The following is a 24,399-nucleotide window of genomic DNA, read 5'->3' as shown; positions in this document are numbered from 1 at the left end:
CAGTCTTAGTTTACCAATCCTTCTTCTCCCATCCTCCATGAACCTTTATTCCAAATTCCTCCGAGCCACTCCATTCTATTCTTTTCTATGGTCCTGCGATCATTAAACACGTATTGCCTCCCAATTCTGCAGCTGATTAAATTTTAATTTTTGGTTTCTGAATTCTTTCATGGTTTCTGTAAAGATCCCCAACATTATGACCTTCATCTGATCTGTTGCACTTCCTCTTTGTCCCAGCATTGATTCAGCTGCATTCCCTCCCTGAATCTTCCTACCTGCCTGCCACTCCCTCCTTGTACAAGACCCTTTCTGAAATAAACATTTTGGCCCAAAATTTTTGTTTTTTTCCCCTTTTTATCATTCTTTTAAAAGGTGGTGAGGATATTTTATATGCAAAAAACCCTGTGTTAATGCAGATGGTTTCTCTTTCCATCAAGCTAACTCCTACAGCATGTCTTTTTGTTGATTCTGTCATGTCCCTGCAGTTTTTGATTGCCTGACAGCCAGAGCTGACAAATTCAAGTAGAACATTGTGTTAGCTCTTTATTTCCCTAAAAGTAATACATGTATAAATTACTGTATTTTGAAAACAATGTGAAATATGAATCCCTTTTTGGCACATTCACAGATTCACTCCAACTCTCAAAAATGTTTAATTAGCTGGAAAGAAAACATTGAAAGAAAGAAGTCTAATAATGTTTCTCTTACCTGCTGCACTTTAGTTTGAATAGGTGCTTATATAGGGTATAATAGAAGCCTTAGTTAAAAGTTGTCAGATTGTTAGGGCTAACTAGCAAAGTGTTGTGGAGCTTCTGTGGTTTCTGGTGTGAATTTGCACACTCTAATCAAATAATTTAGCACGGAAGAGTGACGGGCTGCCTACAACATTTAGAAAATCCAGTAATTTGCATCAAAATCATCTAACCTTCCCAATTTATTTCCTTATTCTACTTACTTATTTCTGTTCCCTGATATACTTCAACTCTGAAGGTAAAGTAACTCCTTAAGTAAGAAAGCTGAGAATCAACCTTGCACGTCCTCTTGACTACGTTCCATTTATACTCAAGCTGAATGTTGTGGAAGCACTGCATTGTCAGTGGTACCATTCTTACTATCACATCAAGGACTGCACCTGAAAAGACTAAGAAAAAAATGCTATTGATTTGATGGCAGAACTTGAAGAATATAGGAATATTGGAATGCAGAATCTGAATGTTTTTCTATCAGACCTTAATGACATTGAAGAGTCCAATGCAGCCCAATACAAGGCTACATGATGTCATGTAATATATCTCACTCAAATGGATCAATATTCTCTTCTACTGCAAGTGTACTATTGCACACACTGCCCAGGATAACGTAACACCCAAGTAGTATTTTTAACAGATATAAACAGATAATATTAAGTTGTTTAAACAGATCAAAGAGGAAATAGCAAAGATTCTGGCAGTTTCCCATTTCTTGCTAAATCTGTAGTCAAGAAGAAAGTAGCAACCTGCCTCATTGACTTTTGTCCAGTAGCACTAACATCCATTGTGATGAAGTGTTTTGATAGGATGGTCATGAAGCATATCAATTCCTGCCTGAGGACTGACCTGGATCTGCTCCAATTTGCCAAATGTCACAACAGATTAGGAGCAGATGCCACTTCATTAGCTCTTCACTCTACCCTGGAATGTTTGCACAATGAAGATGCATACATCTAGATGCTCCTCATTGACTACAGCCCAGTATTCAACGCTATCATTCCCTCAAAGTGAATCACTAAGCTCAAAGACCTGGGCCTTGATACCCTCAGTTTCCTCACTTGCAGATTCCAGTTAGTTCAGATTGGCAACAACATCTCCTCCCCTATCACCATCAGCACAGGTGCACCACAAGGCTGTGAGCTGACACCCTGCTCTACTTGCTATATATATATATCCATGATTATGTCATAGTCATAGAAAAGTACAGAACAGAAACAGGCATTTACTCTATCTATACCCCTTCTAATTTTTTTATACCACTGTCAATCCCTCAGTCTTTTACATTTCAAGGAATAGAAAGTCCTAACCTATTCAATCTTTCCTTATAACTCAGGTCCTCCAGTCCCGGCAACATCCGTGTAAACTTTCCCTGTACTCTTTCAATCTTGTTTACATCTTTCCTGTAGGTAGGTGACCAAAACTGCACATGTTACTCCCTATTAGGTCTCACTAATGTCTTACACAACATCAATATAACATCCCATCTCCTCTATTCAATATTGGATTTATGAAGGCCTATGTACAAAAGCTTTCTTTATGACCTTATCTGTCTGTGACAGCACTTTCAATGAATTATAGTCCTGTATTCCTAGATACTTTTGTTTTACCACACTCTTCAGTGCCTTACCATTCACTGTTAGACCTACTCTGGTTGGTAATACCAAAGTGCAAAACCTCACGCTTGTTTGCATTAAATTCCATCTGCCATTTTTCCTGCTGATTGAGATCCAACTGCAAGCTATAATAGTCTTCCTCTCTGTCTACTACATCCCCAATCTTGTGTCATCTGCAAACTTACTGATCCAGATAACCATATTATCACTCAGATCATCGATATAGATGACAAACAATAATGGACCCAGCACCGATGCCTTTGGCACTTCACTAGTTGAAGGCTTCCAGTCAGAGAGGCGACCATCTACTACCACTCTCTGGGCTTCTCCCACAAAGCCATTGTCGAATAAATTTACATCCACATCTTGAATGCTGAATGACTGAACTTTCTTGACCAACCTCCCATGCAGGACTTTGTCAGATGCCTTGCTAAAGTCCATTTGGACCAACCTCCACTGCATTGCCTTCATCCACATTCCTGGCAACTTCCTCAAAAAACTCTAAGATTGGTTAGACACGACCTACCACACATGAAGCCATGCTGACTATCCCTAATCAGTCCACGTCTATCCAAATACTCATATATCCAGTCCCTTAGAATATTTTCCAATAACTTTCCCACTACTGTTGTCAGACTCACCAGCCTGGTTTATTTTTAGAGCCTTTCTTAAACAGTTGAACTACTTTGGCTATTCTCCAGTCCTCTGGTCCTTCACCCGTCACTAAGGATGATTTAAATATCCCTGCTAGGGCCCTGGCAATTTCTGCAGTTGCCTCCTATAGGGTCCAAGGGAATATCTTGTCAGGCCCCGGGGATTTATCCACCTTAATTTACCTCAAGGCAGCAGCTAAATACAGCTTCAATGCCATATCTAAGTTTGCTGATGACAGAAATCAGTAGTGACAAATTGGCATAAAGGACAGAGGTTGAAAATCTGGTTCATTGGTTGCCACAACAACTTCTAACTCAGCATCAACAAAACCAAAGAGCTGATTATCAACTACAGGAGGAAGAAGTCAAAGATGCATGAACCAGTCCTTATTAGGTGATCGGAGATGCAGAGAGTCAATGAATTTAAATTACTTTGTGTTATCATATCAGAGGATCTGTCCTGGGACCAGCATGTAAGTACCATCACAAAAAAAGGCACAACAGCACTTCTATTTTCTTCGAAGTTTGCGTAGGTTCCTCATGTCCCCCAAAACTTTGACAAACTTTGATAAACACACAGTGGAGAGTATCTTGACTGGTTGCATCACAGCCTGGTATAGAAATACCAATGCCTAGGAATGGAAAAGTCTACAGAGAGTGGTGGACACAACTCAGTCCATTGTAGGCAAAGCCCTCCACACCAGTGGGTACATTTACAAGAAGTGCTGCTACAAGAAACAAGCATCCATCTTCAAGGACCACCCAGGCCATGATATCTTCTTGCTACTCCCATCAGGTAGGAGGTACAGGAGTCTTCAGTTGCACACCACAAGGGTTAGGGACGGTTACTACCCTACAACTATCAGGCTTCCAAACCAATGTGGATAACTTCACTCATCTCAACCTGAGCTGACTCCACAACCTACAAACTCTCTTTCAAGGACTTGAAAACTTTTTTTTGCACAATTTGAGTCTGTTGCACATTGGACATTTGTCAGTCATTATTTATCTATAGTTTTCACAAATACTATTGTATTTCTTTATTTTCCAGTAAATGCCTAAGAAAATGAATCTTAAGATAGCATATGGTGATATATGTACAGTATAGGTACCTCGATAATGAACTTACTTTGACTCCAACTTTGACTGGTCTTTGTTCAGAGTCAGAGCATAGTTTAACTGACAGCTGTGTGAAATCCTACTAAATCCACAATTCAAGATGAACTTTTAAAAATCAATAGGTTAATCAAAGATAGCCTGTGTTAATTTGACAAAGGCATATTGTACTTCCAATTTACTCTTAAAGAGGTATTATGAAAAAATTCTGAATAGATATGCAAAAAACACAGCAGATTATATATATAAAACGTGTGTGTGTGTGTGTGTGTGTGTGTGTGTGTGTGTGTGTGTGTGTGTGTATATATAGATAGATAGATTTTTAGAGTTTTCTTACAGAGAATCCATAAGCAAACTTACAGAAAGAAGACAAATTGTAAGAGGACCACAAACACGAGAAAATCTGCAGATGCTGGAAATCCAAGCAACACACACAAAATGCTCGTCCTGATGAAGGGTCTCAGCCCGAAAATTCAACTGTTTACTCTTTTCCATAGATACCACCTGGCCTGCTGAGGTCCTCCGGCATTTTGTGTGTGTTGTTACATTGTAAGAGGAATTATAATAACATAAATTGGAAGTTGGTTGGTTGACAGAATTTGGATAAATATTCGCTCATCAGGTGCAGAATGGTGTTAGAGTTGCCTTTATACTAGAAAGCACATGGACAATTTGCACTTGGGCAGTCTGGTATTTTCCAAATTTGCTGATAGCACAGTTTTTGATAAACTGTGAAAAATGCTTCAGAAAGATATGCAAATTAATGAATGAGAAAAAACATGGCAAACACAACTCAATATTGCTAGGTGTGAAGTAATGATACTATTTCCTTTCAACAGAACGATGGCAATTTGAGAGGATGAAAGTACGGCTTATAGATTCAATTATCAACCCCTCCTGAAATCATTGGTAGATGAAGATAACACCATCAAATAGGCTATGAGCTTTGACCGAATTATCCCTCATGCCTCTGATTAATTACAAGGATTTGTTTCAGCTATCGCTTCACCTGAGATACATCAGTATGTTCTATGTCCTATGGCCTGTGTTCCATAATTATACGCAGCATTCTCAACAACAGAATTCGCATAGTGTTCTTAAAGAGGGAATACATAAAAATAAAATAACAATACCATAGCAACACTACATGGGCAATTGTCAGTACCTTTTAAATGGAGGCTAGAGTGTAAGATTAAAGTATTAAATTTGAATACTACATATAGGCCTGACCAGCAAATTAGGGACAAGAATAGTAAAGCTGAACAGTATACAACATAGTAATGGTGAAAAATAACGGATAGGCAGAAGTAATTGGGTTGCTGAAGCCACTTTTGCTGAAGTAAAGGAGATAATATTAAGATGTTAAGGAATGCAATGCATTTACCTCTACCCATAGTCTCATAAAGGACTGCCAGCTATATCCTCCTCATAAGTCAGGCTATCTTATTTTGTGCCTGCACATTGAAATGTGGAAGTCAGAGACAAACTGGAGGGCAGATATTGATGTATCTGAACTCCCAAACCATGTCAGTGCTCAACAAAGCTGAGGGGCTAGAATGAACATACGGTCTGATCCCTCGGCTTCACACCAGCTAGGATTAAAAACATAGAAGCATAGAAAACCTACAGCACAATACAGGCCCTTCAGCCCACAAAGCTGTACCAAACACATACTTACTTGAGAAATTACCTAGGGTTACCCATAGCCCTCTATTTTTTTAAGTTCCATGTAGCCATCCAGGAATCTCTTAAAAGACCCTATCGTTTCCGCCTCCACCACCACTGCCTGCAGCCCATTGCACACTCTCAGCACTCTCTGCATAAAAAATTTACCCCTGACATCTCCTCTCTACCTCCTTCCAAGCACCTTAAAACTGTGCCCTCTCGTGCTAGCCATTTCAGCCCTGGGAAAAAAGCCTCTGACTATCCACACGAACAATGTCTTTCATTATCTTGTACACCTCTATTAGGTCACCTCTCATTCTCCGTCGCTCCAAGGAGAAAAGGCCAAGTTCACTCAACCTGTTTTCACAAGGCATGCTCTCCAATCCAGGCAACGTCCTTGTAATTCTCCTCTGCACCCTTTCTATGGTTTCCACATCCTTCCTGTAGTGACACAACCAGAACTGAGCACAGTACTCCAAGTGGGGTCTGACCAGGGTCCTATAAAGCTATAACATTACCTCTCTGCTCTTAAACTCAATCCCACGATCGATGAAGGCCAATGCACTGTATGCCTTCTTAACCTTAGTAACATTGAACAGAATAGGAAGTACAAATAAGTGAGTTGTTTAGTTCTCTTTTATTTTACCTTTGGTTTTAGTTCATATTTAGTCTTGTCATATAATTTCAAAGCATGTCTTCCATTTATAAATATTATGCCTTTTTTCTTTGTGTAGAGTTAACACGTATCTGAGTTATTTGAGGTATGTGATATAGCCAAAGGGTTTTTGATCACAGTAAGCTGTCAGAAAGCCATCAGGCTGACCTGGTGTCAGGTGCAAAGGATCCAGCTCCACTCTCCTCTGGGCACAGCTACAGAATCGAAGGTGGCGGATGACTGATAGTGCAAACCTATCAAAATTAAATATAATTGGGAGAGGCAAGTCCATGTATCACAAATAATTAAACCTAATCAGCTTTCTAAACAGTGAAGAATTTTGATTGTGAATCGAGAAATACTATTTTCTGTAATTGTGGAATCAGTGACAAGGGATCATCAATTTGCAGTTAACACCATCAAGAATGGGAAGGTAATTTAGCATTTTTTATCAATAAAAGATTATTGTAATGAGATACACTTTGTTACAAAGAGATGGAGCCAAGTACATCTTTTAAGGGAAAAGTTGGGTAAATCTTTAAAGCACAGAAAATGTAGGACTTAGAGACAGAGGGTCATTTTGAATCCTGTTGCTTGTATACATTGTAAGCAAGTGGTTATTATCCTTTTAGGGCATTTGTTAATGCAAAGTATTGTTGGCTTCTTCACTCATTTGGTTTGCAGACTGGTTGGTGCAGGGCTCCTTGATAATACTCGATCTATCTAAGGTATTAACAATTGAACCTGCAGCCAATGTGGTTGTCATTATCACATTGCTAACTGCTTTTTGGAAGTAGGTCAGTTCTCCTGCGGCAGGACAGCGTTATGGTCCTCCAGCTTGCCCTTCAGAAAAATATCCACCCTTATGACTTTACTATTTTTGGGTTTCACCAGATGGTACCCGAATCTGTAAGTAGTCCCAAATCTTCATCAGGCACAGCAAAATTAATTATAAATAGCAAGGTCATTTAAATATAATGTTTCCATAAACATATACTGTATACCTAGAAAGTGGATTTCACCTTCTTTTCGGGAGTTAAACATGTGCTGCTTTCCTCAATTTACAGATCTCCTATCTTACCAATTCTCACCGTAATGCATTTGAATCTTTGCGTTACTTTCTACTATTTATGGATCTAATTTTCACTCCAAGAAACAGTCCACCACTCTCCACCATAGGGATGGAGATCAAAACATTCTTCATGCATTTCACCCAGCCTTTTTAATTCACAAAAAAATTGCTCAACAAAATGCGTCCAAGTACACCTCCAATTTATAAATCAAGGGATAGTCGTAGCATTAATGTTTAGTAAAAAAAATGAAAGAAAATGGGTATGGATCAGCAGAAGCTTCAGGGGCAACACGGTGGTGACTGGTTAGGTTACCGCCATTGCCTGTAAGGAGTTCATATGTTTTCCCTGTGACCGCGTGGGTTTCCTCTGGGAGCTTCCAAAGACATACGGGTTAGTAGGTTAATTGGTCACATTGAATTGACTTCATTTCTTACATCCTTCATATACATGAGGAGTAAAAATCTTCATGTTATGTCTCCGTCTAAATGTGCAATGTGCATTCATAGTAATTTATAATAATTTATAATAAATAGAACAGTCAATGTGACATAGAAATACACTCAAATCAGGGTGAGTTAATCAGTCTGATGGCCTGGTGGAAGAACCTGTCCTGGAGCCTGTTGGCCCTGGCTTTTATGCTACAGTACCGTTTCCCGGATGGTAGAAGCTGGAATAGATTGTGGTTGGGTGACCCTGGTCCCCACTGATCCTACGGGCCTTTTTTACATACCTGTCTTTGTAAATGTCCTGAATCATGGGAAGTTCACATCTACAGATGCGCTGGGCTGTCCGCACCACTTTCTGCAGAGTCCTGCGATTGAGGGAAGTACAGTTCCCATACCAGGTGGTGATGCAGCCAGTCAGGATGCTCTCAATTGTGCTCCTGTAAAAAGTTTTTAGGACTTGGGGGCCCGTACCAAATTTCCTCAACCGTCTGAGGTAAAAGGGGCGCTGTTGTGCCTTGCCTTTTTTACCACACGGCTGGTATGTACAGACTACGTGAGGTCCTCGGTGATGTGGATGCCAAGGAACTTAAAAGCTGTTCACCGTCTCCACGCCAGATCCATTGATGTCTATAGGGGTTAGCCCGTCTCCATTCCTCCTGTAAACAACAACCAGCTCCTTTGTTTTTGCGACATTGAGGGTTGTTCTCTGGACACCACTGTGACTTGTTGGAGGGCCTGTCACTGTGCTGTATCTCTGGAAAAACAGCAGTTCTTTGGTCTTTAGCACACAGAATCTAGTTTTCTGCATTCTGCACAGAACTGGCAGCTGCTGGGTTACTACAGCACTCATCACTGGGTTTAATGCAGTCGTGCCATGACACAAGACCACTCATGACACAGAACTACAGCAGGTCAGGGCAGAACATTGAGTGAGAGGTCGAAGGCCACGAAGAGGAGAGAGAAAACACAATGGGAGAAAGAACACCACGACCTCTTGTGTGGCCGGAACTCACCCCACAATAGTCAGCTCCAATCTAGTGTCATTCCATCAGGAGCCTTGTGCCACACTGAGATGCAGGCATACGTATCAGTAGGCAGTGATCACAAAACAGGGCAGTATATAAAGGCTGTGAACAATGAGGCAGTTTCTATAAACCTGACTATTTAAAACTGAGACAGGCAGATGCTGTGTGTGAGAGGTTAATGCCTCTGTGATGACCTCCCATTACCAATCTCTGCACCCTGATCATTTAAGGTCGCAGAATGCACTGTAAAGCCAGAAGTCACGGAATTGCTTTGGTCAATTTCCTGATTGGCACAATTACACCCGGAAATGATTATTGGTGTTCCTGTCACTCATTCAGTGCAACACAAACCATATTACCATCTACACACACTCACACATCACAACACAGGCCTTCCTCCAGTCACACTCACTACAACGCAGGCCTTCATCAGTCACATTCATTACAACGCAGGCCTTCACCCGGTCACACTCACTACAACGCAGGCCTTTATCCAGTCACAATCACTACAACGCAAGCCTTCCTCCAGTCACAATCACTACAACTCAGGCCTTCACCCAGTCACACTCACTACAATGCAGGCCTTCCTCCAGTACCACTCACTACAATGCAGGCCTTCATCCAGTCACACTCACTACAACTCAGGCCTTTATCCAGTCACAATCACTACAACGCAAGCCTTCCTCCAGTCACACTCACTACAACTCAGGCCTTCACCCAGTCACACTCACTACAATGCAGGCCTTCCTCCAGTACCACTCACTACAATGCAGGCCTTCATCCAGTCACACTCACTACAACTCAGGCCTTTATCCAGTCACAATCACTACAACGCAAGCCTTCCTCCAGTCACACTCACTACAACTCAGGCCTTCACCCAGTCACACTCACTACAATGCAGGCCTTTATCCAGTCACAATCACTACAACGCAAGCCTTCCTCCAGTCACACTCACTACAACTCAGGCCTTCACCCAGTCACACTCACTACAATGCAGGCCTTCCTCCAGTACCACTCACTACAATGCAGGCCTTCATCCAGTCACACTCACTACAACGCAGGCCTTCACCCAGTCATACTCACTATGACGCAGGCCTTCACTCAGTCACATTCACTACAACACAGGCCTTCATCCTGTAAGGTACAGCTTCATCTAAATAGTATGAGCATGATCTTTGATGACAAGCTGTTTGTCATGTGCTTGCGTGGGAGCTGGTCCAATTATCAGTGGATACACCGCTGAGTGCCACAAAGAATGATGGCCATTAATTTACCGAGACAAGCAAATATGAATCTAGGCCATTTAACAATGTAAATTATTTCCACAGACCTCTGAGGATAGTACTGCATGCCTTTAAGTAAAAGAGCTGCAAATCAGAGGTCTTTTACTTTACAAGCTTTCACATAAATTTTTGGTACACCAGTAAAAAAAAAGGGTTATAGACCAATAAACACAATGATAATTTATCACTTGTGTTGAGATCTGTGCACTCAATGAAATAAGTGGAGCTTGATATTTCTTTAGCTTGTATATTTACTTCACAGTTTATCTGTTGTCCACTAAAACCACTCAGCTCACTGAATGTCAGCGACTAGGTCCCACCTGAAGTTGTCAGGCAAACTCCTCATTTGTACAAAAGATAATAAAACTGAAACCAGATACATTATCTGTCAGTAACCAAGATATCACATTCAGGTACCCAGTCCAGCAAGCCACCTGACTGTCTCCCTGTAGCTTTGTGCCAAAATTCAACGAGCTACCCCACAGATTAACCAGGCAACAGTCTGATATTGCCATTCACATAGATTCATAGTTTTCATCCAATGCCCCACACTCGTCTTTCACTCCCCCTCCCTCTGCCCTAACCTTTCGACAGGGCCACATCTCTAGCGGTGGCCGTACGATGCTATCCAGTCAGGAAACCATAGCTCTTGGAGCCCACAACAGTGACTCTGACCTACATGAAATCTCATGTTGTCCGGTCAAATGTCCACCTACTGTCCATCCTCAACGGATGCATTTCACTCAACAGTGAATAGCACCCAGAAGTACAAAGGGAAGCACCCAGAATGTACTCTGGCTGAGAAAGGTTGATAACCAATACCATAAGTGGAGCTGGACATTGCTGATTAATGCTATTTCCCGAATGAGTTTGTAACAGGTGGTGGGAGAACAGACATCAAGAGAACTATTTTACCTCGTCTTTGCCACATCACTACATGTGCTCTGTCTTCGGCAACAAGGGTCGCAGTGTCCACAACACACGCCCAGAGGTGACAATGTCTTTAAATTAGGCGTACGTTCCCTATTGTTGTGTGGCACTTCCAGACCACGGGCCCCAACAATGTCTTCACCATGCACTGAACACATGTTCCAGAACTTGTCACGGGACCCAACAGGCTAACTCAGCAGAGCTCCTAATACATATAGAAAGCCACAGAGTGTGACCCTGTTAAAAAAAAGCAAGTCAAATTCAATATAGCTCATTACCACATATTAATCTGCTCTCAATCATTAGCACATTGAAGGAAGATGTTTCTGGCAGTCCTTTCAAGCAAGTCTTAGTTATGAATAATTCTGCTTATTGGTACCTAGATTGGTTCCAGAGTTTAGCACAACATGGTCCAAACATTGAAACAGGGGCAAATTCCTGAGGTGATAGTAACAGCCCTGGGCATCAAGGCAAAATTTGACCAAGTGTGGCTTCAAACAGTCTAAGTGATTTTGAAGTCAATGCAGGTGAAGGACTCCACTAGTTGGAGTTTGCCAAGCACCGAAGGTGATGGTTGAAGTTTAATCCTGTCCAATATTGGCGATTTCCTCAAAATAGTTCCACAACCCTTTTCAGCTGCTTTAACAATGACCTTCCAAGCACCTAAAGGTCAGAAATGGGGACATCCGTTGAGGATTCCAGTACTCAGTTCCATCAGTAACTTTAGATAAAGCTATAATAGTCCTTGATCTCATGAGGTAAGACTGGAGCAATAGTGAAGCTTTAGGTATTTTGTGTGACATACCATCTGTGTGCCAAGTAATGACTATTGTCAAGAAGGGAAATAAACCAACTTCCTTAGCCATGTGACGGAATGACCACCATCAGTACTCTGAAGGTCAGGTTCAGAATCAGGTTTAATATCACCGGCATATGTGGTGAAATTTGCTAACTTTGTGGCAGCGGAACAATGCAATACTTGATAATATAGAAAAAAACTGAATTACAGTATATATATATAAGAAAGTATTGAGGTAGTGTTCATGGGTTCAATGTCCATCCAGAAATCAGATGGCAGAGGGGAAGAAGCTGTTCCTGAATTGTTGAGTGTGTGCCTTCAGGCTTCTGTACTTCCTTCCTGGTGGTAACAATGAAAAGAGGGCATGCCCTGGGTGACGGGCGCCACCTTCTCGAAGATGTCTTGGATTCCACGGAGGCTAGTGCCCATGATGGAGTCGACTAACTTTACAACTCTTCTGCAGATCACTTCAATCCTGTGCAGTAGCCTCCCCCCCCCCGCACCCCACCAATACCAGACGGTGATATGGCCAGTTAGAATGCTCTCCACAGTACATCTGCAGACATTTGCAAGTGTTTTAGATGACAAATCTTCTCAAACTCCAAATGAAATATAGCCAACTGTCTTGCTGTCTTTACCGCTGATATGTTGGGACCAGGTTAGGTCCTCAGAGATGTTAACCGCAGGAACTTGTCACGCAGGTGGTCACCATTCCTATAAACTTTACTGAGCCAGCCACATGATTGCAGCTGGGTTTGTGAATGAACTCCTCCAACAACACAGACATTGCAATGCCATCCATGACTTTCATTAACAAGACACTAAAAGCACTCAGCCATATACCAGTATATAGCTGTAGCTGCTGTGAGCTGTACTTGTAAAATGCACTCCTCTGAGGGGCTTCTAGATTTAAAGTGAGAGGAAGGAGTTTTAAGGTGGATTTAAGGGGAAAGTTTTTACACAGAAAATGGTTGAAATCTGGATCTCACTGCTAGCGGTGTTGGTGGAGTCAGAGACAATCACTATGCTTCTGAGACATTTAAACAGGCATTTAAATCAGCAAGATATAGAAGGATATTGACCTAGTGCTACAACAACGAGGGCAGCTAGCACATAAGGTAACAAGTTCACCTCCTAGTCAATTAAAATTAGTATTTTTGCACAATCAGGTATAAGGATTCCATGTTCAAAGTTCAAAGTTCAAACTAAATGTTATTATCAAAGTACTTGTATGTCACCACATCAACCCTGAGTTAATTTTCCTGTGGAATCCTCAGCAAATCCATCAAATAGTATCTATAACAGGATCAATGAAAGATCAACTGCAGTGCAAAAGACAGCAAACTATGTAAATACAAATATAAATAAATAATGAGAACATGAGATAAAGAATCCTGGAAAGTGAGATTATAGGTTGTGGGAGCATTTCAATGATGGGGCGAGTGAGTGTAGTTATCCTTTTTTAATCAAGAGCCTGATGGCTGAGGAGTAGAAACTGTTCTTGAATCTAGTGGTGTGAGTCCTAAGTACTATAGAAATAAAAGTTGAAATAATTTGTTCTATGTCAAAACTTGTAGTCAAAATACTCTCAGGCCACTTACTCTCTTTGACTGTAGGTGAAGTTAATATAAAGTTCCTGCAGTATTTAACCCAAAGCCTTTCCACACAGCAATAAATGCACTGTGATTATACATTTTTCTTGTGACCAAATTTCCTTCCTTCGTCACAGCAGTACACAGTTCTACAGGCAACAGTTGCAAATCTCAGACTCCTCACAAGCAGCCCATCCTCATGTGTGCCCAGTGACAAGGAGTGTCAGCAGATTGCACACTGAGTAAGTAAAAGGACATCATCTAATTGAATTCAGTATTGGTGAAAATAAAAGGGTTAAGCTCTGTATTCAGATACAGGATAGTGAAATGTCATACAGATGTGTTAAGTGTTCATATGCTAATATTGTCGCAAATGATTTCTAGGTTAATGGGTTCTCTGCTGCTGGGACCATGCACATGATGTCTGTGGAAGTAAGCTTGCCAGCCTTGAATAATGAGGTATACATTTTGTAGAGCTTTGCTTAGCTACATTTAGAGATTAGGGAAATTTATGTGCAGATTTTTCCCTTAAGAGTTTAAGCAGAATGGTCGGAGATTGTGATGGAATGGAGTGCACGTGAATGGTGGAACATATGTATTTGATGGCTTTTGTACATATGGTCTCTCTCATTCCATACATCCCTATACAGGTGGCTAAACCTCTTCTACTCTTTGCTCTTTACAAAGAAAGTTTTAAAGAAAATCCTGTTATTTTTAATTTTAGATGTATGACACTTACCTTTTGATAGCTGGTTAGGATATAGTGGATGCAGAATAGTACAAGGTGCAGCCTGTCCATCCATTGCTTTGCTCTTCCAGCTCACCGTCTCCCAAAGGGACCTCAAAATAGCACTCCTTCTTTTTCAGGCTGTAAGCTAGGTATCTAAACACTGGCCCAGTACAATATCCAGTCAAACTACATTCAGTAGCCACTTTATTCAATCCCTCCTGTATCTCATAAAGTGACCACTGAGTGTATGCCCGTTGTATTCTGCTCTGTAGCCCATCCACTTCAATATGTTGCCTGGCCAGAGATGCTCTTCTGCACACCACTGTTATAACACGTGCTTATTTGAGTTACTACCACTTGAACTGGTCTGGCCATTCTCCTCTGAGCTCTCTCATTAACAAAGCATTTTCACCCACAGAAATGCTGCTCACTGGATGTTCTTCTTTTGCATTGGCGCCATTCTCTGAAAGCTCTAAATCAGGGGTTCCCAACCTTTTTTTTATGCCATGGGTGCCTACCATTAACCGAGGGGTTATTGGACCCCAGGTTGGGAACCCCTGCTGGAGGCTGTTGTGTGTGAAAATCCCAGGAGTTCAGCAATTTCTGGGGTAAACAAATCACCACGCCTGGCAGCAACATTCATTCCACAGTCAAGTCACTTAGATTACATTTCCTCCCTATTCTGATGTTTTGGTCTGAACAACAACTGAACCTCTTAACCATGTCTGCGTGCTTTTACGCATTAAGCTGCTACCACATAATTGGTTGATTAGACCAATCAAGTGTACAGGAGCACCCAATAAAGTGACCACGGAGTGTATGTTTTTCTGCCAATGTTAGAAAAGCGGAACAGATAAAACTGAAGAAATTAGCAAATTGGTTTTATTGTAGGATGTTTGTGGGCTTGTATCTCTGAACATGCAGGCAGATTTTCTTGTGCATTTGCTTGTGGTTATTGAAAAACCGGGGTTTCACAGAAACAAATATTAAAATGAGGTGGATGGTGGAGATCTGAAACAGAAACAGAAAATATAGCGAATGCTCAGAAGGTCAGGCTAAATCTATAGGGACTCAGAGTGTTAGCATTTCAGATCAATAAGCTATCTCCAGGCAATCCTAAAATTTATGGAAGTTAATTGATAGAGTTAACATTAGTTGCTAGCTTGACTCTGAGTCATGGAACCAATTGGAGATCTTGCAGTTAGCCCTCTTCCTTCAGTTAGTCCTGACGAAGGGTCTCGGCCTGAAACGTCGACTGCACCTCTTCCTAGAGATGCTGCCTGGCCTGCTGCATTCACCAGCAACTTTTATGTGTGTTGCTTGGAGATCTTGTAGTATTGATCTCGTCACAAGGAGCAAGCCAGAGTGCAGAAGTGAGTTGGGGGCTCAGCTACATGCAAACACAAGACACTGAAAACCAAACAAAGATGGTTCACAGACATGCCACAAAAGAGTTGAACAATCAATGAATCAGGCCAACATGCTTTATCAGGGGGCGGCAGTGCCTAAAAGAGTCCTGATGCAGAGTCTCAGATTGAAACGTGAACTGTTTATTTCACTCCATCGATGCTGCCTGACCTGTTGATTTCCTTCAGCATTTTGTGCGTGTTGCTCAAGATTTTCAGCATCTGCAAAATTCCTATTGTCTTCATTCTTTGTTGTTATACTTTTTTTTTGAGTAAGTAACACTTGGAAATATCTAAGTGTAACTACACTGTTCGGTGCAGAATAAAACGTTTGAAATTTCTACCACTGGACTCTGGCTGTCTGTATAAAAGCAGACCTAATATTAACATGGGTAGAACTACTGGCAGGCTTAGTTGAGGTCAATTACTCTTGGCATCACTTGAGTGATCCAATAATTCCAAGTACAAGAATAGGCAAATTAATGCAAATGAGTGCCTCCTTAACTAAGGGGAAGTCTGCTGGCAAAAAAAAATCCAACAGTCTATTATCAGTAGCTGCCCATTTCAATTCTACTTCTCATTCCCATTCGGACATGTCAGTCCATGGCCTCATCTACTGCTGTGATGAGGTCACACTTAGGTTGGAGGAGCAACACCTTATATTCTGTCTGGGTAGCCGCCAACCTGATGGCATGAACATCAATCTCTTGAACGTCTGGTAATTGCCCCTCACCTCTACTTCACCATTTCCAGTTCCTGCTTCCCTCCTTCACCTATCTCTGTACCTGCCCATCACCTCCCTCTGGTGTTCTTCCTTCTTCCCTTTCTTCCATGGTTTTCTACCCTCTCCTGTCAGATTCCCCTTTCTCCAGCCCTTTATCTCTCTCTCCAATCGACTTCCCAGCTCTTTACTTCACACCCTCCCCCCCCATTTCCACCTATCACCTACTGTCTTGTACTTTTTCCTACCCTCCCCCCACATTCTGACTTCTCATCTTTATTTCCAGTCCTGATTAAGGGTCTCGGCCCAAAGCGACAACTGTTTACGCTTTTCCATAGATGCTGCCTGGTTTGCTGAGTTCCTCCGGCATTGTGTGTGTGTTGCTTCGGATTTTCAGCATCGGCAGATTCCCTCATGTTTGTTAATCTACTATCTGGGTAAATTACCTCCATGAAATTTCTCTCCCATAAATTGCTTGTCTATATTAATGTGTCAATGTGTAACAGATAACACTGCTTAAGTAGGGATGTAAATGAAGATCCAAGAAATCCAAGTAACAAATTGGAAAGCACGCAATTTGTTTTCATATGAGCAGACGATGCCAGATGGCACAAGCGTTCGAAGAACTCTTGACTACGTTTGAGCATTCAGGTAAACACAATGCAAATTTAGACCAATTTAGATTATTTAGAACTTGGCTGTGTTTCAGATGGTCTGTCTCTTTAAAAGGGCATTCACATGCAGAGAAAAGCTTCACTCTGCCAAATGTTTCTGTGCCACCGGCACGGCAAGCATCTGTGCCTGGCAATGCCATCCAAATATAGATAATGAGAGTGGGTCTAAAATGTGGGTACAGATTTGATATTTACACTCAATATCACCATTGGTCAGAACACAAATATTTAACTTTTTAATTTAATAACAAGATTATTCAATAAAAGATCATTCGCTAACAATATCAATGCATAGTGTTTTACAAGCTGAAACCTTAAAGGAAAATACTTTGGAGGCTGGACATCTGAAATAACAGAGAGACCCTGGAAATTCCTTACAAGTTAAGCAGCATCTCGGGAGCAACAAAGTCAATGTTTCAGCTGGATGACCTTTCAGAATTCCAGCCAAGTGGTTTCCATCTCTATAGCTGCTGAAATTTCCAGTACTTTCCTTCTATAGTGTAATTTCCCAGCATCCACGTTCGTTGCATTTACAGTTGCCTTGAAACTCCACCCTAGTAAATGAGGCATAGCAATTTAACTTAATTGTTCCTTTGAAGGAATACTCTTGCAAGTTTACTTATCTCCCATTTGTGATTTTCCAAAACTTTGTGTTCTCATTAATTACAAACTTGCAAAGAAGTGGATTAAAACTAAATTAACATTTAAAACTGATTGAATTTTAAAGATTGGAATGCTGTTGAAATAATTCTTGTTTGTATTGGCCCAGATATAGAACCAGAAGGCTTTTGTTTAAGCTTCACTATGAATATGAAATGAGATAATATAGTCATCATGACAATGCACTTTGCAGGGTGCGGCTGCATACAAATCTGATTTCCACAATAGCGTTCACCAGGTGTGAAACAGCACATTATGAAATCCCGAGGCTCTATTTTGTAATATAAATACAAAATCTACTAGGATTTTTAGACATGTATGTCTTTAGATTGTTGCTTTGGACATCTTAACTAATCGTTCATAACAAAGTTATGAACAAGAAATTGTGCAATTTGTGCAATGCAATCCCAGCAGTTGAATCAGAATCAGATTTAATATCACCAGCATACGTCACGGAATTTGTTAACTTTGCGGCAGCAGTACAATACATGATAATAGTAAGTTTGGGTGGTGGGGGTACTTAATGATATACATTGCCTTTCTGAGGCATCGCTCCTTGAAGATGTCCTGGATACTACAGAGGCTAGTGCCCATGATGGCGCTGATTAATTTTACAGCCCTCTGCAGCTTACTTCGTAACCTCCCCATAACAGACGATAATGAAGTTAGAATGCTCTCTACGGTACATCTATAGAAATTTGTGAGTATTTTTGGAGACATGCCAATTCTCCTCTAACTCCTATCGAAATATAACTGCTGTCTTGCCTTCTTTCTAGCTGCATCGATATGCTGGGTCCAGGTGAGGTCCTCTGAGGTACTGACATCCAGGAACTTGAAATTGCTCACTCTCTCCACTTCTGATCTCTCTATGGGGGTTGGTGTGTGCTCCCTCAACTTACCCTTCCTGAAGTCCACAGTCAGTCCTTTGGTCTTACTGACGTTGAGCGCAACATTGTTGAATACACAATGTAACAATACTAAGCTGCCATCAAGATATTTTCCACGCACTTATCCAGTGATTATGAAGAAGAAATCCTGGAAGTGAGATTTTCAAAAGTTTAAAGTCAGTCCAGATCAAAAACCTAAACAATAGTCGAAAAAGGCATAGCCCATTTGTGAAATGGGATGGAAAGGAAGGCTGAATAGCTTATATTATTTTTGTTCCCTCCATCCAAAGCTTCATACCCCACCTTATTATTCCTTTATTTCTATATCCTTTGCCTTTTTCTTTACAGACTACAGCTGCAGAATTTCTAAGATTCTGTCTTAATTTCACATACGGAAGGGCAAATGAAGGCCACAAGATGTAAAGTATGGGTATCCCGATATCTAGTGATGAAAGTTTTCCCTATCACTGTGAATACTATGTACACACTGGCTCCATTGTATTTTCTTTTCATTCATCTTTCAACCAAAAAAAGTCAGCATTTAATGTGAGGAACATAAAGCCCAGCCAAAATATCCTGTTGAGATTACAAAGTTTAAGTGAGAGGGCAGGAGATCACAACTTTCATATGTAACTCATGTCAAAAAGAAGGAATGATTGCTTTTGGACTCAGTATCACTTTTCCTGCTGCAAAATCTGTACATTCCCCATTGGTTCCATTCCTCCAGTCTTTTACCAGCTTCACTCAGCTTTTGGCAGTCACTTAACATCAGAGTATCCATTATAAAAAGTAACTGTTCCAGCTCCATAACGTCAAAGCCTTCAGTCCTGAAATCTGCCTCCATACACATTTTATCTGACATAAGTTATATGCTCATAGCTGGCTTCCATAAACTTCAGCACTAAACACGCCAAGGTTCCACCACCATATTGATTGACTGCTCCTTGATATTAGTTCCTAAGCTCCTGGTTTCTCAAATTCAAGATTTTTTGTGAAATAGTGTAGTCCAGAGTTTAATGGCTAGGTAAGATAAACGGTAGACCACAATTCTAGGAGATATTCGTGGCACCAAGCTTGAAATAAAATCCTGAACTTGAGCCAAATGTCACAATAATAATCTTAAAACAATGGAAAAGAATTAAAAATCAGAGTGAAAATTATAATTCTTCCTCTTGTGAGCTATTACTGTATTAAAAAGTTTATATCATTACAACATATGGAGCGACTTCTATAAATCATGATCATAAATTCAGTAGTGAAAATACATGCAACAATAAAGAAATTGTGTGTGATTCTCTTGTTAAGATATCACAAAGAAAATATGAATTCAAAATAACAATTTAATAATGTTCCAAAATAAATTAGACCTCACATACTTGAAAGCTTGGCTATGTTACAAATATGGTATGATATTGAATGGAGTCCTGCCTTTTCTAAGAGAGACCTTTTAGAGTGTCAGCAGCTCACAGCACTTAGCTGCCATGCAGTAAAATGCCATCCCAAGTGTAAATGACACCATCTGCAGTGTGTTCTGGCTGCAGATGCATCCATTTTAGTTTTCAGATTTGTTGCTGAAATTGTCCCCTCCGTGAATGCAAAGGAGATGCAGAATACTGACAGCAGACGTCAAATGAAAACAAATATCAAAACTCCAACGATGGTTTCATTATCCACATGACCTTTACTCTTGATGAGCACCTTAAACTATCCCAAGCATCATGTGACTTTTACCTTGATCTCTGTATTTGTTTTAGATATATTTTACTTTGTCCATTGCTGCTCAGGTAGATTATAATTTGTAATGCTGCACTTAGTAAAATCAAACAGAAGTTGCAAAAGTTGGAAATCAGAAACAATAAAGAGCGTTGGAAACACACAGCAGATCAGGCAGCATCTGTAGGAAGATGAACAGAGTTTATTTGTTTATTTATTTATTGTTTAGGTAACAAGGCGCAGTAAAAGGCCCTTCTAGCCCAATGACCCTACACCACCCAATTACACCATGCAACCAATTAATCTACTAACGCATATGTTCAAAGTTGAAGATTATTTGACCATCCTCATACCTGTTCCTCCCTACACAAGAGCTGCCTGACATGCTGTGACCAGTATTCCATTTTAACCCTTACTCTGCTTATGTGGGTTGTAATAATAATGCTTATAGAAGCTGTATTAGTTTGTTTATATCTTCCACCATTATAAAATTATAAATGTATACAACAAATCCTGTTTATAAGTCTGCAACTTACTCGCTATTGCTATTCTGAATTCATGTTTTCTTTGTGGCGCCTTAACATGATAATCACATATAATCTCTTTATTACTGTGGGTATTTTCACATCTTCACTTTCCAAAGGGGGAATTTTGCATGCCAAATCTGTTGGACTTCAGAAGAATTAACAGGAGAATCAATGAATTCTGTTTATTTAAATTCCTAAGGCCTTTGACAAGGTCTCTCACATGAAGCTGGTTAACAAAGTAAGAGCCCATGGTATATGGGAAAGATACTAGAAGGAATAAAGATTGGCTGACTGGCAGAAGGTAAAGAGTGGAAATAAAGTGGACCTTTTCTGTGTTTGATGGCTCTGGGCCTGTACTCCCTGGAGTTTAGAAGAAGGGGGAGGGGGATCTGATTGAAACCTATAAAATATTGAAAGGTCTGGATAGAGTGGATGAGGAGAGTACGTATAATGGAGGATTCTAGGACCAGAGAGCACAGCCTCAGAATTGAGGGGCATTTATTTAGAACAGAGAGGAGGGTTTTTTTTTAGCCAGAGGGTGGTGAATCTATGGAATTCTTTGCCACATTTAAGAGAGGTTGATAGTTTCGTGATTAATTAGGGTATCAAAGGTTATGGGGAGAAGGCAGGAGAATGGGGTTGAGAAGCATAATAAATCATATATGACCGAATGGTGGAACAGACTAAATGGGTTGAATGGCCTAATTCTGTTCCTGGTCTTATTATGAAACTATGATTATGATTATAGATTTAATCCGTGGTGTTTTTCCAGGAACAATGACCTGATCAATAAAGGAGTTTAGTAGAACTAGATCTGGCACAGTGATTTTATGTCTGCGGTAGAAGGTCAAGGCTTGGCGTATTGGAGCGTTTGTACATTCAATACTAAGTAATTGTGGGAGTGCTGTCTGATAATTTGAAAAGCCAGTCTTAAATGGAGGTCTGGGAAACTATGTTTAATGAGTCTTTCAGGAAGTCCATAGAACCTCAAGACATAGGAGCAGAATTAGGCCTCTCAGCACAGCAAGCCTGCTCCGCCATTCCCTCATGGCTAATTTATTATCTTTCTTAACTCCATTTCCTGCCTTCTCCCTGACTAATCAAGAACCTATCAACCTCCGCTTTAAATATACTCAAACACTTTGCCTCCACAGCCGTCCATGGCATAAAGATCTTCCTCCCCATCCCTGTTCTAAATGTTGAATTTGTAGAATGGTACGTCCAGACCCAAAATGCACAGTGGCAGCGTCTTGCTTGATTTACTTTGGCGGTTATGTGGGTGTTCAGAACATGCCTTACTCTCACAAATAGCCCAAAAGACTCTGACAGGTAGCAAAAGCCATCTGTCAAAGCAGTCAGGGTTTCTCAGTAACCAAAGATGCCCAGCAAGTTCTAAGTAACTCGACAAGTTCATGCATTACCACTGCACTCCACACGGAACCAGTTCAGAAATCGTCAGCAGAACTTGGAATGTCATCCGGAATTCCCAAATTTGCAACTACAAGGGTGAATACTGGCAGTCTAGCAAGGAACATCTGGAATTTCCATCAAGTCGTAGGTCCCTGCTTTGGTTTTCACAGATGCTGCCTGACCTCTAGCATATTCCTGGCATTTCTGTTTCTATCTCAGAGATTCATCCCCGGTTTCTTGACAAGTAGTGTGCAGTATAGGAGCCTCTACACATCGTACTGAGCTTCCTGAACTCAAGTTTCTCGAGCAGACCTGCAGGGGATGATGACGTTAGCATTTCAGAATGAGTCAGCCTCTCTGACAACGAGTTAATAGACGATTCACGCAGAGGCGCTGCAGTTAAGATACTCACGTACTGGTGCAACATACGTTAAAGGTAACGAGGATTGTACCTAGGTGACTCATACATTTCATCGTACTAGGTGAGCTAAAGCAGATGGCAAAAATAGACGGCAGTAGAGAGAACACATTAATGGGTGCGGGGCTGTTCAGCTGCTGCAAATGCACTTCCGGGATCGTCAATTATCAGGATACCTCTGAGCGACAGGATGAAATGTACAAGAGGCTGGCAAGCTTCCCAACCTCGCTGGGCGTTCCTGCAGAGATGAGAGGACCCTCTCAAGCATGGCACTGATGGTTTTATCCATGGGAAAAATGCCTGCATGCAGCATCAAAAGACAAGCGAATGCATAAAGGCTTTAACAGGAGTTTGCTCATTGAGAATTTGACGAAAGATAACATGCATAATACCAAAGCCTCATGAGGGACTGGATGTCAGAGGAATGGACTGGTGAAACCTAACTGAACTTCACAATACTGAGGATGTCTCAGGCAGTGTTTGCTGTTCCAGTGGCATTGGCTGCATTATATTCTTCAGTATCCACCCCCATATGAGGTTTCTAAGCAGCACACACAAAATGCTGGAGGAACTCAGCAGACCAGGCAGCATCTATTGCAAAGGATAAACAGTCAACGTTTCAGGCTGAGGCCCTTCATCAAGATGTTTCGGGCCGAGACCCTTCACCAGGAGTCACCAAGGGTCTCGGCTCGAGACATCGATTGTTTACTCTTTTCCATGGATGCCGCCTGGCCTGCTGAGTTCCTCCAGCCTTTTGTGCGTGTTGCTCGCATTTCCAGAATCTGCAGATTTTCTCTCGTTTCTTCACCATTCCTCTTGCTTCTTCTCTGATCCACAAGAAGACAGGATCAGCAGCACCCTACTGATGCGGCAGTTTAGAGCTTCAATGTGCAAGTCACACAGTCTCAAGTAAACAGCAACTCGTAGGGTTTACTGTTAGCTCTCATTATCAGTTCAGTGAACAGCCCTTAACAAATTATTCAAGGAAAGCAGCTGTGATGTTACAATATTGTTAATAGTCTTGCCTGTCCTTTCTGAAGAAGCAGCCAATGATACTGCGTGCTCACTTTGCTTTCAGCGGCGAGTGTCCAGGAAGCCAATCCTACAAACCTGCATTAATATCACTTGAACGGAATGATTAACATTGAAAGTGACATCCTGCCTCTCTCAGGGGCATTTGCTCAACTGGACATGCTCAGGTTAATTGAAAAATTGTCGGGTTGGAGATAACTTCCTAAAACAGTGACGTTGTCAACCGTTTTAATCTCACTCATGCCCCAAAGCCTATTTACTCACATAAGCTAAAGTCTAGCCCGAAGTTCCCAAAGTTTCGCAATGTTGAGTCAACAATGAAGTGATTATTTAGGACCGAAATACAGACTTATAGAATTACAAACCCGGATGATAATGTTGGATCTGGTGATATTGATCCTGAGGTTGTTCAGAAGTCAAGAATGAGACAAGAGTGGCCATTTTATGAAGTGTTACAAGAACAAAGAAGAAACAAAGAAAAGAAGTTGTGGTCATTTCATACACAGACCAGAGATAATAACATTTCATAGAAACATAGAATAACCTACGGCACGATACAGGCCCTTCGGCCCACAAAGTTGTCCCATAGCCCTCTATTTTTCTAAACTCCATGTACCTTTCC

At 41.1% G+C, this 24,399-nt stretch overlaps 1 protein-coding gene across 3 annotated transcripts in view; it reads right to left on the bottom strand.

Annotated features, from left to right (window-relative positions):
- Positions 1–24,399, bottom strand: part of xkr6b (XK, Kell blood group complex subunit-related family, member 6b) — a 485,147-nt gene that overhangs the window by 87,954 nt on the left and 372,794 nt on the right. Inside the window, exon 11 of one of the 3 annotated variants that reach the window (XM_072251433.1) lies at positions 16,532–16,535. The exons of the other annotated variants lie outside the window; for them this stretch is intronic. Coding sequence (XP_072107534.1) covers positions 16,532–16,535 — 4 coding nt within the window. The remainder of the gene's footprint in view (positions 1–16,531; positions 16,536–24,399) is intronic. 3 annotated transcript variants of the gene reach the window in all.

Source organism: Mobula birostris, chromosome 2, assembly GCF_030028105.1.
Source record: "Mobula birostris isolate sMobBir1 chromosome 2, sMobBir1.hap1, whole genome shotgun sequence".
Taxonomy (NCBI): domain Eukaryota; kingdom Metazoa; phylum Chordata; class Chondrichthyes; order Myliobatiformes; family Myliobatidae; genus Mobula; species Mobula birostris.
Note: the sequence above shows the minus strand (reverse complement) of the source record. Positions and strands in the feature narration are given on the sequence as shown.